This window comes from Corvus moneduloides, chromosome 6 (genome assembly GCF_009650955.1).
Source record: "Corvus moneduloides isolate bCorMon1 chromosome 6, bCorMon1.pri, whole genome shotgun sequence".
Classification (NCBI taxonomy): Eukaryota; Metazoa; Chordata; class Aves; order Passeriformes; family Corvidae; genus Corvus; species Corvus moneduloides.
In genome coordinates, this window is record NC_045481.1 from 15,672,733 (window position 1) to 15,685,270 (window position 12,538).

Here is a 12,538-nt window from a genome sequence, read left to right on the forward strand (position 1 = left end):
AAACCCAACCCCAAAAGCCAGCTATTCTACATAGTTTAAGGCTGTGGCAAAATATCAATTTCAAGACATCGATTAATGTGCTTTTAGTAACTTGATATTGAATTCTTCTTTAAATCCATACATCATTCCAACTTAAACATGAAGTCAACTAGCATGGTAATTATTTTAATTGCTATTGCATACAGGGAGGCTTGCATTATCCAGGTTTCTGCTATAGATCTAGTAAGTTAGAACAAGGTTTTGGGTTTTACTTGGTATTGCAGGCTATTGCAGCAGTTGCTTAAATGTTTCTGGTTTTCCTTAAGTGTTGCAGTGTGTAGATGGTCTTTGGAATTAAATGTATTTAAAAATTAGTGACCTTCTGGGAATGTAGTTTAGAACTGACCATCTTTCAAATAGCTATTCAGTGAAAGTCGACAGATGCAGTCTCTCTTTGACCCAGCTGAGTTGCCTCTTTGGAGGCAGAAGGGAAATACAGCTAATAATGATCTTTCTTTTCTCCTCAGAAAAAGAGATTTCTCAGGAGGCAGCTAGGCCAGCTGGGAATGGGAGCCCTTCCCTTGGTAGGCAGTGGCTCACTTTCAAACTGCATGGGAAGCAAGAGGGTCATGGACAACACCATGAGGGACACAAGAGTAGTCGTCAGTACACCAAGTGGAGCAGTCATCCCATCCTGTCCTGTCAGTCATGCACTGCCTGTCCTCTGCTAAAGAAACAGCCCAAAAGAACATAAACCAGGGTTGTAGGATGTATTTTTCTTACTGGCTTTTTAAAGCACAATAGGAAGAAGTGGTAGCTGGTCCATGTCTCTGTCAGACTCCCAGCACAGTTCATTCAGCAGCTGTCTTGTCTCCGTTGTGTGTCCTGCACAGGCAGCCCCTTGTTGGGGAATGGAGGCCCACGGTCTGCTTCGTTCTCTCTGTTTGCTCTTTTTTTCTAAGGTCCTAGAGTTTCTTGTGCGTAGGATCAGCTTTCTTTCCGTGCCTGACCCTAAGCCCTTTCCCAGGTGACGTAGGGCAGTTTGTGTGGTTAGATGGTATTGCATGCTTGGTTGCATAAGGGATGTTTTGCTGCCCTGAGCTTGCAGCTGTGACCTGCCTGGCTGAAAAGCCTGGAGCCACTGGCTTAGGAAATCTTCTGGGTAGAGAATCAGCTAATAACAAAACTGAGGTGTGTGGTTGCTTGACATCCTGGTTGTTTGGATACTTCTTGTTTTTAAAATAACCGATTTTCAAATAAGGATTATTTTGGTAGAGGATTTTTTCCCCAATTAATTAGTCCTCAAAATATGCATGCTTTTATGGTTTCTTGTCCCCTGGGTTTAAGTAGAAAAAGTTCTCATATTTCAGGTAACAAAAAGGACATCCTGCTTCCCTCTGAAAAGGGGAAGACCAGCCTACAAGCCAGCTTTGGTAATTGCTTCCTTCTTCCTGTACCTTTTAAGCATGTGTGGTATCATACCTAAGAGCAGGCACCCCTTCTCTCCCTGCCTGTGTGCTCTTCTGGCTTCTTCCCTTCTGCTGGGACAGTGCAGTCGGTTTCAGTAAGTCCCAAAGTTCATTTTGGGGGGGGGATTACAGAAACCATTTGGACTGACTCTTCCTCAAATGGGTTTGGCACCCAGCTCACAAATATTTATCTTTCTCAAAGTAGAATAAAGCTTATTCAGTGTGTACGCAGGCATGACAAGAAATGCAGCTTTTGCCATCAGCCACTGTTCTTCCAGGGACTCGAGAGCAGTTTTGCCTGAAGCCTAGTGTATTTCCGTGGTAGTTCCAAGTCGTTCTGTTTACTCCAGGGCAGACACAGCAAAAATGTTTGATTATTTTAAGTTTTAGCTTACAATACTTGGAATTCTTCTGATAGTCTGCTGCCCTAATTTACAAAACAGCATTCCCCATCTAATTTTTCCTATTTTTCTTGCTTAGCTCTGTGAAAATCTTGGTTTCAAAAATTTGGCTATTAACTCTTTCTCTACAAGTTTCATATTTTCTTCTCACCACAGAGTTGGAATGCATCTGGCCAGCCTCAGGTGATGATCTACAGTAGTGCTTCCCACACCATAATGGCATTATATTAATCACCCACCACTTACAGCTACTGCTGTCTGCAAGAGGGCTTTGAAATTCTTTGCAAGAGGTGCTTGGTTTCATTTTCTTTTTTATTTCCTTGCTGAGCTCTCACAACAAGCTCTCTCCTGTGTCTGTGCATTGAATGCTGCTTCTAGGCCAGAGAGACTTCAGACTGGTAAAGTGGAAGAGGGGGCAATTTGTGTCATAGATGCTGATTGATCGCCTGTCCCTTTGGGCATCTTTGTAATGGCCTCCCAAAAGAAAGACCTACTGTATTGGGAGGAAAACTGGAGGAGCCATTGTATATTCAGCAGTGTGCAGCATTTGTGACTATGGACAACACCACAGACGCTCTTAGATAGAAAAGCATTGAGAGCAGAGTTAGGCGGTCCTGTTCTATGACCTCCCCAGAAAAGGGGCTTTGATTTTCACATACAGGGCTAGCAGGAACAAGGAAGAGAGATTCCTGTCTTGTGCTTGCTGAGGCTTTTAATTTTTAAGTTAAATTCCCTATGTCTTCAAAGTGAGGAGAAGATTCTAACTTACTTAAATAGCCTGCATATATTGGGAGGAGGGCATGGAGCAGGAATGGCTGGCTTTGTGCCAGGGATTCAGTTCTGTTCTCAAGACTAGTGCAGAAATGGTTTGTTTTGCTTGATAAGTTGTCAAAGGCAGTGACTGAGCATTTCTGACTGCATGTACCTGAATCTTAATTCTCGTACCAGCAGAGTAGACAACTATCTCTCCAGATCTGCCTAAATTGGCTCTACCAATTGCAGTTCTTAACATTTTGGTGTTTAATTAGTAGGCCTCTCCAGTCTCTCATCCTTGGCGATCCAGGATCACTGGAATGATTCTCCGTATGGCCAAAGGCTTGGGCCTTTCTGATAGTATTTGAGTCCCCAGTATTTGAACTGTGCTCATGAAGGAGTTGGACTGACTGCAAGTCTTTGAACTGAAGTCCAGGGTAGCATCCTGTGTACCAAGATGATGAGGGTAGAACAAAGTTGTAAGTAAGAGAATAAATGGCTGCAAGGTGCTGTGTTCTTTCTCCCTGACATTTATACATGTATCCTTGGTTCAACATAAAAGATCTGTCAAGCATGCAGAATGTGCTGTGGTGCAATTTGCACACTCTGAGGGCAGATGAGAAATGAAAAGCAAACTAGATCTAATTAAAATTGAGATGCTCTCTCCCTAATATCAGCCACTTCCTACCTGTGCTCACCTGACAGCCCTATCACTCCCAGCACTGCAGCTGCTTAGTGTTCATCTTGGGTTACTTCTGGGGCCATGATTCACAATCTGCCAAAGTGCTTCCTAGACAGGGAGTGAAACTGAACAAGTGCTTTCCTGAATTTGAATCAGGTTATTAGTGCAGATTTTTATTGTTTGCATTCTAGTATGAAGCAGTGCTTTTCCATTAGTTTTTGTTTTTACGTTTTTCCCACATTTCCAACACTAACCTTTCCTTTTTTTTTCTTCCTTTTTTTCAGGAAAAGAGGCGTAGAAGTAGTACAGGTGAGTAAAAGCTCTATTTTCTTCTAAAGAAGGCTTACTGATTTTAAATGCTATCATTTGGATGCCAATATGACCTGGGCTTAATGATTTTTCTTTCCATTCGGTTCTCAATAACAGATACTGCTTTTGGAAAGACAGGATTCCCCTTTTATGAAGCATGTGTTGAGCTCACATGCAGTCCAGCTTAATAGATGCCCTAGGGAAAATGGGGATGCAGTTAGGCTTTTCTTGTGTCTGTCAATTAATAAGATCTGATAGTTGATTAGGTGATGTTACTCTTTTAATTGCATTCACAGGCAGTCAAGCTTAACAGAAACAGGATCTGCCCTTTGAAAAAAAAGCTATGGCAGAAGGAATGCTCTTGTAATCCAGTGAGCAGTGAAATGATACTAAAGTGCCTTTGAGTTGTGGTCCATCTACAGATGAGTTCAGGTGTTGGCTACATTTGTTCCTTTCCAGGTCTGAATGGTCATATTTCACACAAGATGTTACTTAAAGGATAGTGTCGGCTTGTGGAAGGAATTATGTTACGTGTCAGCTGTAACACAGAGCACTATAAGCCCTAAAAGATGAGGGGGAAGCATGCTCTTTCTTTCTGGCTTATTTTGTGTGCTTAGAAGAACTGTATGTCATAGGTTTCAGTCTTGCTGATACTTACCTGGTGCTCATTTTGAACTCTAACGTGGTCAGTGAGTTCCTCGCTTAGTAACAGAGATGAAACTGCCTCAATAGAGAGGACAGAGGAGAGAGGAGGAAAATGGTGTGTCAGCCACTGGTAATTGTGGTTGCTCTTAAATTCATGTGAAAGGTGCTTCTCAACACCAGCAGGGAACAGGAAAAAAGCACTTAACAAAAAATAAATTGAAAAATCAGGCCATCTTATTTTAAAGAATCCACTGTCAGAAAAGACTTAAAAAAATACTCATTGCTAGTTAAAATGGAGAGTATGTCTTTCAGTTATGAATGTCTGTCTGAGAACTGCATGGTGTTAGGACAAAGGGCATATACTTTACTGGCTGCATTTAACCTTTCACCACTACAGCATCCTCTTCCTTACCTGTACCTCCTATTGCTCAGAGCTAAGCAGCAGCTTCTTTCATCAGTTGTGATAATGGCATTACCAGACTGATAAAAACAAACCAGCATTTGCAAGGCACAGCTCGATCAGGAGCACAGGGAGAAAGTTAGCCCATATTTGTGTCATTGTCTAGGAGACATTATTATTTTAATAATACCCCAGTGTATTACAGCCTGTATTTGTTATACATATACATATATATATATATATATATATATATATGCACCTGCACTGTACATTTAAGCAGCAAGGGGCTCACATGAGATGAATTCAGTGATGCATCCATTAGTTGAGCAGAAGGCAAATTCCATGTTACTTCAGGGATTAAAGTTGCTGTCCTTCCGCAGGTTGCCTCTTAGTCTGACATTTGTGTAGCTTAATGGCTAGTCATCAGATAAACACAAAATTATTGGAAAGTATTTATTTATATTAAGAGCATTTTGGAAAACATTTGGACAGAACTAGACAGGACTTTTTCCCCATAAAAATGCTTTATGGTCTCATAATTTATTGGCTCTAATTCGACAGTGTGGTTGAGATGTCAGACTAATGTATACTGGGAACTTGTGCCCCAAAGGCATACCTTGATCACTGGTGCCTGCTGCTCTGCTGGAACAGGGTGGATGGAATTGTGAGATCACCCTTTGCATATCACTTGTGTGTTGCTTCGTACATCCCGATGTGTGTGCTTCAGCCAGTAGGGAATGTATCAGAAATGGGCTCTTTCTTCATCCCTTCTTCCTAGAAACCTTTGCTTGAGGCACCTTGCATGATCTGGCTTCTAGATGAAGGATTGTCTTGGTGTCCATCTGGTGCACAAGGTTTATTTGACAGGGGGAATATTGTCTTCCTGTGTCAAGCAGCAGCATTTTTTTGTTTCACTTCCCCTTCTCCTCCTTCAAAGAACCTGTCCTGTTAGAGAGAAACCAGCTCTTAGACCTGACAGTAAGCAAGTATCTCAAAACCCAAGATACACAGGGTGTTTACCTAATTTATTCTTTACATAAATTCAGATTTTTTCTGAATGTAGACTTGCTTTCCAGTAATAAGTAATGAGTTGGAAGGTAAGGTTTAGTTACTGGCTTCTAGAGAGCAAAGCATGATGGACTGGTATGTGCTGACTTCTGTGAACAGACATCAGATTATTCTTTTCCAAAGATGTTTCACAGGAGCAGGAAAGGATTTTCTACAACTAAAGGGAAGCTTGGAAGTCCTCAGATAAGCACCTGTGTAACTTCTATTTCCTTCCTACAGGGAGGATTTAGAATAGTCCTCACTTCTTCAGCTAGACAGATTAAATTCTTCTATTTTGCTTTCTTAGAGCTAATTGTGCTGTACAGATTCAGTGAGCTGCTGCTAGACAGCAGTTAACATTTTGTGACTTGTGTTCATGTTTTGTGTTTTGTCTTCTCTCAGACTTCCACTTTCAGCAGAAAGAGTGTTTCCAGCTTTCTATTTTTATTGAATGGGGAAACATGCACATTCTCCAAAGAGAACTGAAGCAAGAATAGGACTGGCAGTGGGATGCTAAGCAGGCATTCTCCTTAGCTAGCAGTAAGACCTTAATTAAAGCGTCACATTGAAAACAAACAGAAAACCTCTCAACTTGTGTGATGATAAATAATAGGGGTTTTTTAGAAATACTGATTAAATTTTAACATAAGAATTCACTATGAACTCAAGGTACTAGAGCTGAAATGTGCAACGTTATATAGTACAACTGAGTAACATCCATCAAGCTAGCTGGCTTAGAAGATGGTACAGTAGATTAATTAAATAAAAAGCTTTCGAGGTTATGAACTTTCCAAAGACAGTTTGAGTCTGAGCCTGCACCCAAACATTTGGAAGCCTGAATAGGATTAGCTCATTAATGTTTTTCCGGTGGGCATGGCAGAACTACGAGTAGCAGCATCCTTAAAATCTGGCAGTGTTTTGGATCTAGATTTGCTTTCTTCAACTGATTTACTGGCTTTTAAAGATGGGCTCTTAACAGAATACTGTGCTGCATCTTTTACCTTGTAACAGGGCATTTGCTTTTTTTTTTCTTAAGCAGGGATCACTCCCGTATCAGGGTGCTTTTTGAATTAGGGTGCTTACTTGTTTGTACTCCATAAGGTAAGGAAGTACTCTTGTTCCAGTTTTGCAGGAGGAGGGACTGAAGGATGTGTTCCATTTCCCTCAGGGAACCTGTTGCAGTACCAACCCCAGTGCTGTTGGGATCTGTGCTGCAGGAATTACAGCTGCAGCTGTCTCGGCAGGGCTGTGGGGCCATTAGTTCATGCTGTTGTATGGGCAGGAAGGGAAGAGCAATTAAAGGTGGTCAGCAGGGCTGGGGTTGCTGGCTCTCTTCCAGTGAAAGGCAGCACCAATCAGCTGTGTTTAATCTTCAGGCTGCATTTAAAGTGCTCTGAATGTAATGCTTGTGGTTCCTGTGGCAGTTGCGTACCTTCTCCTTTCTTACCAGCTCTTCCCACCCTTCACAGCTGCCTGCTCAGCTGGCCTGGCTTGAGCTGGTGGCCAGAGAGGGGTAGAGATGCCCTGAACAGGTGACAGACATGACCAAAGCCCATCTGCCATGGCCTGCAGGCAGTTGCTAGGCAGGCAGCAGCTGGCAAGGCTGAGGCAGAGCAGCTCTTGGGCTGGCACTGGGAAGACTTGCCAGAAAATGCTTAAACTGAAGCATTTCTTAATAAATTCTTTCATCACTGTTTCAAGGGGAAAACTGCCTACAAAGCTATGCAGTGGATGGCTGATGAGGTGCTTACTATTAAAAAAAGCTATTTTCTATAATGGAATCCAGCAAATAAGGGTATTGCGTAGTGTCTTAAAAGTAAAGCTGTTCCTGATCTTGTTCAGTTTCCAGCCCTCCATCACCCAAATTAGCAGAGGGCCAAATTTAGGATTGAAAATTGTCAGTTCTTCTTTAGCTAATGAAGTAGTCAGTTTCTTATGACTTTGTAAGCTGGCAAGGGAGAGAAAGAACATCTTCATCTACCTTGTTTTTCAGGAAATATCTGTTGGCTTAGTTTGAAGAATTTAAGAGTGAAAACATGTGCAGCGAAGTGGAAATCATCACAAGTACCTCTGATAGAGACATGCATTTATTTTTGTTTCACGAGCTATGCAAAACCAGAATAATTAGCTGCAGCCCTTTGGCTTCTGACAAATTGCCAGTTTGGTTTTTGTGTGACAAAGTTTGGAGCCTTCATATTTCTCGTGACTTCAAAGTTGTTTCAAGCACTTCCACACCCAAACTTTCCTAGAGCTCTTGCTTGCATTTTTTAGTTCTAAAATAGTGGAGGTTTCTTATTTTTGCTGGGTGTTTTTGGTTCAAATGAACACTAATGCTCTTTTATCTTAGAAAGATGTTCTAGTCAGTTGGCTATAAAAGTGGGGTTAGTCATTGTATTTCAAACTGCACATGTTTTAATAGCAGTGAGATATGAAGGAGAACATGTTTTCCGATGTGGACCAGCTGATTGTAGTAGTTACAATGGTCTTGACTGCTGTCTTGTTTTTCTTTTTCCCCCCAGCTCTCTGGGAATCAAGATATTTGAAATCTTTTACTTTGGAAAAGAAAACTGTCCTTTGAGACATGGGTTTTCTTGAAGCCTGCAAAGGAGAGTTCAGGGTGCCCTTCGCGCTTTTTAATTCTTCAATCAAAGTGAAATTCTAATGACAACAGTTTCTACTATTTGTTGCCAGGGGACTGTTGTTTTCTAGAAATGAGGAGAGGTTTATTTTCACATGAAGTATTAATGGAATAAGCTTGAAATGGCAGTGTTCTAACCAAGAAAAGGAGCTTGTAAAATATATATTTGATAGCATATACAGAAAGATGTGACTGGAAAGCTTCCAAAGCAAGCAAGGTTGTTGAGATGTTGGAGAGTTGGCTCTCTAGTACTGGGAGAAGAAAGTTTATTTTTACATGCATGCCAGGCCCTCAGTAAAGTGCATGTTTTCTGGAGAATGGCAGCCTGTTTTGCCTTCAGTGCATTTTTGGAAATGATGCTACAGAGGCACTCCAACCCTTCCCAGTCTGGACTGTGTTAGGTACTTTGTGTTTGAAGGTGGGGGGCCACTGGTTAAAATCTTGGAAAGATCCCGATACTTCTTAGTGTCAGTGCTACAAAGGATGTGCTAAGATCACAAAGTAGGGTCTTCCAAAAAAGTGTATTAATCTCAGTTTCAAACACTGAAACAGCAAGAATGTGGAAGAACAAATCCCAAGCAGAATCCTCCCTCTGGTCCTTCTCAGTAGGGGTGATCCTTCTATGTGAGACCTTCATGGTAGCTGAGAAGCAGCACTGCCCAGCAGGAATGAAGCACAGGTTCCAGTGCAGGGAGAGATGATTTTGGCACGATGCTTTATATTGCATCAGCACGCTGGTCAGTTAGGTACAGCATGGGCCTTTCTGGTCCGCTGGGAAAGAAGAATAAATGCACATCTGTTGGGGCAGGGAAAGAAGACAAAACCATGGAACATTTTCACTGTGTGGTTTAAGCAGATTAAATAAACGACAAACACTTATTCTTAAAAATTAAACAGAGTAAGCCAAACAAATCAAATTGCATTTAGATTTATTTTCACTTTTGGTGAGAGAGAGAGAGAGAGAACCATGAAGAAATTTTTGTGTCTAAGAGAGTCTCTTACTGACTGGTTTGACTGCTTTCTTTTGATGGTGAATCCCAGTAGCCTCGGAGAGGTGTGGGTTCTGCAGTCAGTTGCAGACAGGACCTGTGTGAGTGAAAACTTTACTAAGATTTAGAAATCTGTAACTAATGTATAATGGATGGCTGTCAGGTTGGAGCTTGTACTGTTCTGGCCTACGGAGCCAGCTCTGCCCAGCCCCTTTGTCCTCTCCCCACTCCTTGGTATGTAGTGATGAGGCAGTGATTCCTAACAGTGCTAAAGGCTGGGAGCTGGGAAGTCCTGAGTGAAAATCCAGTCCCTGTGGGACCTCTGCCAAAGATTTTGGTGGCTGTAATGGGACTGAAATTGCAGTGGGGAGTTGCCTTGCTTTGTCACTTAACTGCAGGCACTTTGGGCAAATCCCTTAAAATTCTGCCTCTTTTTCCTAATGAAGGTAATATTCCACATAGTAGAATGCCATTTAAGTTACTTTCAGATATCTAAGTGTATAGATTTAGAGAAAAATGAGTGTGTGAAGGAAAACGGGGCTGTTAATTTCTGAAGATTGCTGTGTATAATAATGTTTTTTCTGTCATTAGCATGTATCTTCCCAGATACTTCTGTGAACCGCAAAGCATCATAAATCCCTCATTAAGAAACAGTATGGATAAAAATAAGACACTCACAGAAATGCTTGGTTGTAAAATTCTTTATTTGTCTCTTTTTGGAGCATACAGTCCCAGTCTTTGCACAAAATGACAGTTAGACTGTGCTTTTAGGAATCATGAATATTGCACTGTGCCTATTGGCCAGCAAAGACTTGGCTTTGAGTCTGCATTTAACAATAGGATTATTTGTCTCACTGGATGCAGGTGTTGTGATATGATATCAAAATAGGCGCATGGAGTGTGTTCAGAGACATGTGACTCGGGAAATGCCTTATTTTAAAACCAGCCTGTCTTATTTGCAGTTTTGCTGAAACTGCAGAGTCAGCGTTGAAGTACAAATATGCATTTAGCTCTTTTGACCTTTTCTGAAGTTTTTTCTTGGAGTAGGAAGGATGGTGAGTTAATATGATACCTTGACAAGGGTGACTGTATCTCTGACCCTGTCCTCTCCTAGATGAATGCCCCATCCCTTGTGTGTTTTGTGGGTGAAATCATGCAGTTCTCTGCTCTGTCAGAGTTGCAAGCTCATTCCTGTGACAGCAGTTGTAACCTTGTCTTCAGTCCAGGGGTTTAGTTCCACGGAGATATTTTTTAGGAGCAGTGACTCATGTATCCACCGTAGCTCAGACTTGGTTGTTTTCAACAGAAGCTTTATAGAGAGAATATCATCAGAACAGTGAAGGAGGCTATTTGTATGCCTGTCTTCCTCAGTGAGGGTGCTGGTAAGTCTGAACTGCAGATCAGTGGAGCTTAAGGAACTCTTTTCAGTGTATGTTCACTCTTCTTTCTTCAGCTTCTGCAAGACTTACTTACTCCTTTGATCTGTGACCTGCGATAATTGTATCTGGAAATATTGCATGCTTGTTTGCTCTTCTGGCACTTCACAATTAAAGGAGATAAACATATTCATGTTGCAAGATTGAATGGTTCCAATAAAACCTGGTGCTTAAAGACATTAAGCCCTAAAGTTTCTTAGGTCTTCCTGTATTTGGTCTTCAGCGTTAAGCTAGAGAAACTCCTAGTGCATGTACTTAAGCTGCCTCTATATAAAACAGAGCACAGTCAAATACAGCAAAAAACTGGAAATGTTTTCCTGAACCTCATTGCCTTCATGGAAATATAGCAGAAGACAGAAGAGGGGCTTCAACTTAATTAGAACAGCTGAACTTCTGCCTGCATCCTACCCCCATTTTTTCTCTCCAAGGGGCACTGTGTTTTAAGGATGATGTCTTTTTCTAGAATGAATATCTATTTTTCACTTTAACTCTGCATTTCTGGTGAAAGCAATACACCTGCTTTTTCTTTTAATTTCTTTTTGCAAAAGTGCAAACCTCTTTGCTGTATGTCTAAATGTAGACAGATTAGACAAAAAGGGTTTCTGCACATGTTGTAGGAGTTTTCTGTGCCTTTGGTTGTTACTTTGCAATATCTCTAGTATTGACCTTTTGATGGAAAACACTTCTGGACTTTTTGACAGTTTGTTTTTAATCACTGTCGGTTTTTTGGTAATATTTACTGCTAAGGGTAATTTTGCACTGGTACCAAAAGCAGTGCAATTAATAGTGTAGGGTGAAAATTGTTGAATCGAGGATTTCACTTTGAGGAAGACAGGAGATTACCAGGAGAATTTAGATGACTATAAGCACAGTTCCTCCAAAGCGAGGTAGAAGTGGTTTATCCAAAATGTGTTTCTTTAGCATAAGATCACAGAGTTGTAGTATGTTAATTTTTTTATTTATGTTTTTCAACCCTCTTCCCTCATATGCCTTGTCATGAAGGGGGCTGCTGGTGCACGTTTCTAGATGAGATTAGTGTGGTTCTCTATTGGCTATGCCAGGAGCAAGGGTGGGTAACCACACACAATAAATGGATTGAAATAGTCACCGGATACCTAAGGGCATTGATCTGCCCTCAGCAGTCCCTTAGCAAGTGATGGAAGTAGACCCTCCTTTTGGAAAGCTCTTTTCAAAGAGAAGGTTGAGGGCAAGAGTTAACTTTGTTCCCATAGACTGGGGGGAGCCTGGAGAGAAGCTTTCTCCAGTAGGTTCCTGTGACTCTTCCTGTTGCTCAGGTTTATACCAGGAAGAAACTTAGTTTAAAGATAGTGTGCTACTGACATAGTAATGAATTGGTATAAATCCCAAAGCCAGAGGAACCACAAAAGCCACCAGCTTTGTGCAGTTCTGTGAGGCAGCTTTATTCATGGCAGTCACAGTTTGTGCTCTGCTGCTTCTCCTCCAGCTCACCTGCCCTTAGAGCAGGGTGATTTTGTTCCCAGGAGGCTCCGTATCCAGGTGGCTTTCTGTGACTCAACTGTGATTAAAAACAAAGCAAACCCAAGCCTGACTTCAATGTGCAGATCTGTCACTGAAATGGTGATGCCGTAGTACATTTTACTTTAATGGTTCTTTTCTTATGTTAAGGTTATTTTTGTCAAAAGGAATCAAAAGAATTACTTGTTGCCCATATTATAGGTGAATAAAAGCCTATCAAGAGAACTTGTCCACTATGCTTTTAGATAAAGTTTGCTCATCAGCCTGTAGGATCCTAAGGCAATGCTGTCAGC

General features: G+C 41.4%; 1 protein-coding gene across 1 annotated transcript in view; it reads left to right on the plus strand.

Moving 5' to 3' along the window:
• Positions 1–12,538, plus strand: part of ITPK1 (inositol-tetrakisphosphate 1-kinase) — a 145,210-nt gene that overhangs the window by 27,823 nt on the left and 104,849 nt on the right. Inside the window, exon 3 of the mRNA XM_032113283.1 lies at positions 3,569–3,593. Coding sequence (XP_031969174.1) covers positions 3,569–3,593 — 25 coding nt within the window. The remainder of the gene's footprint in view (positions 1–3,568; positions 3,594–12,538) is intronic.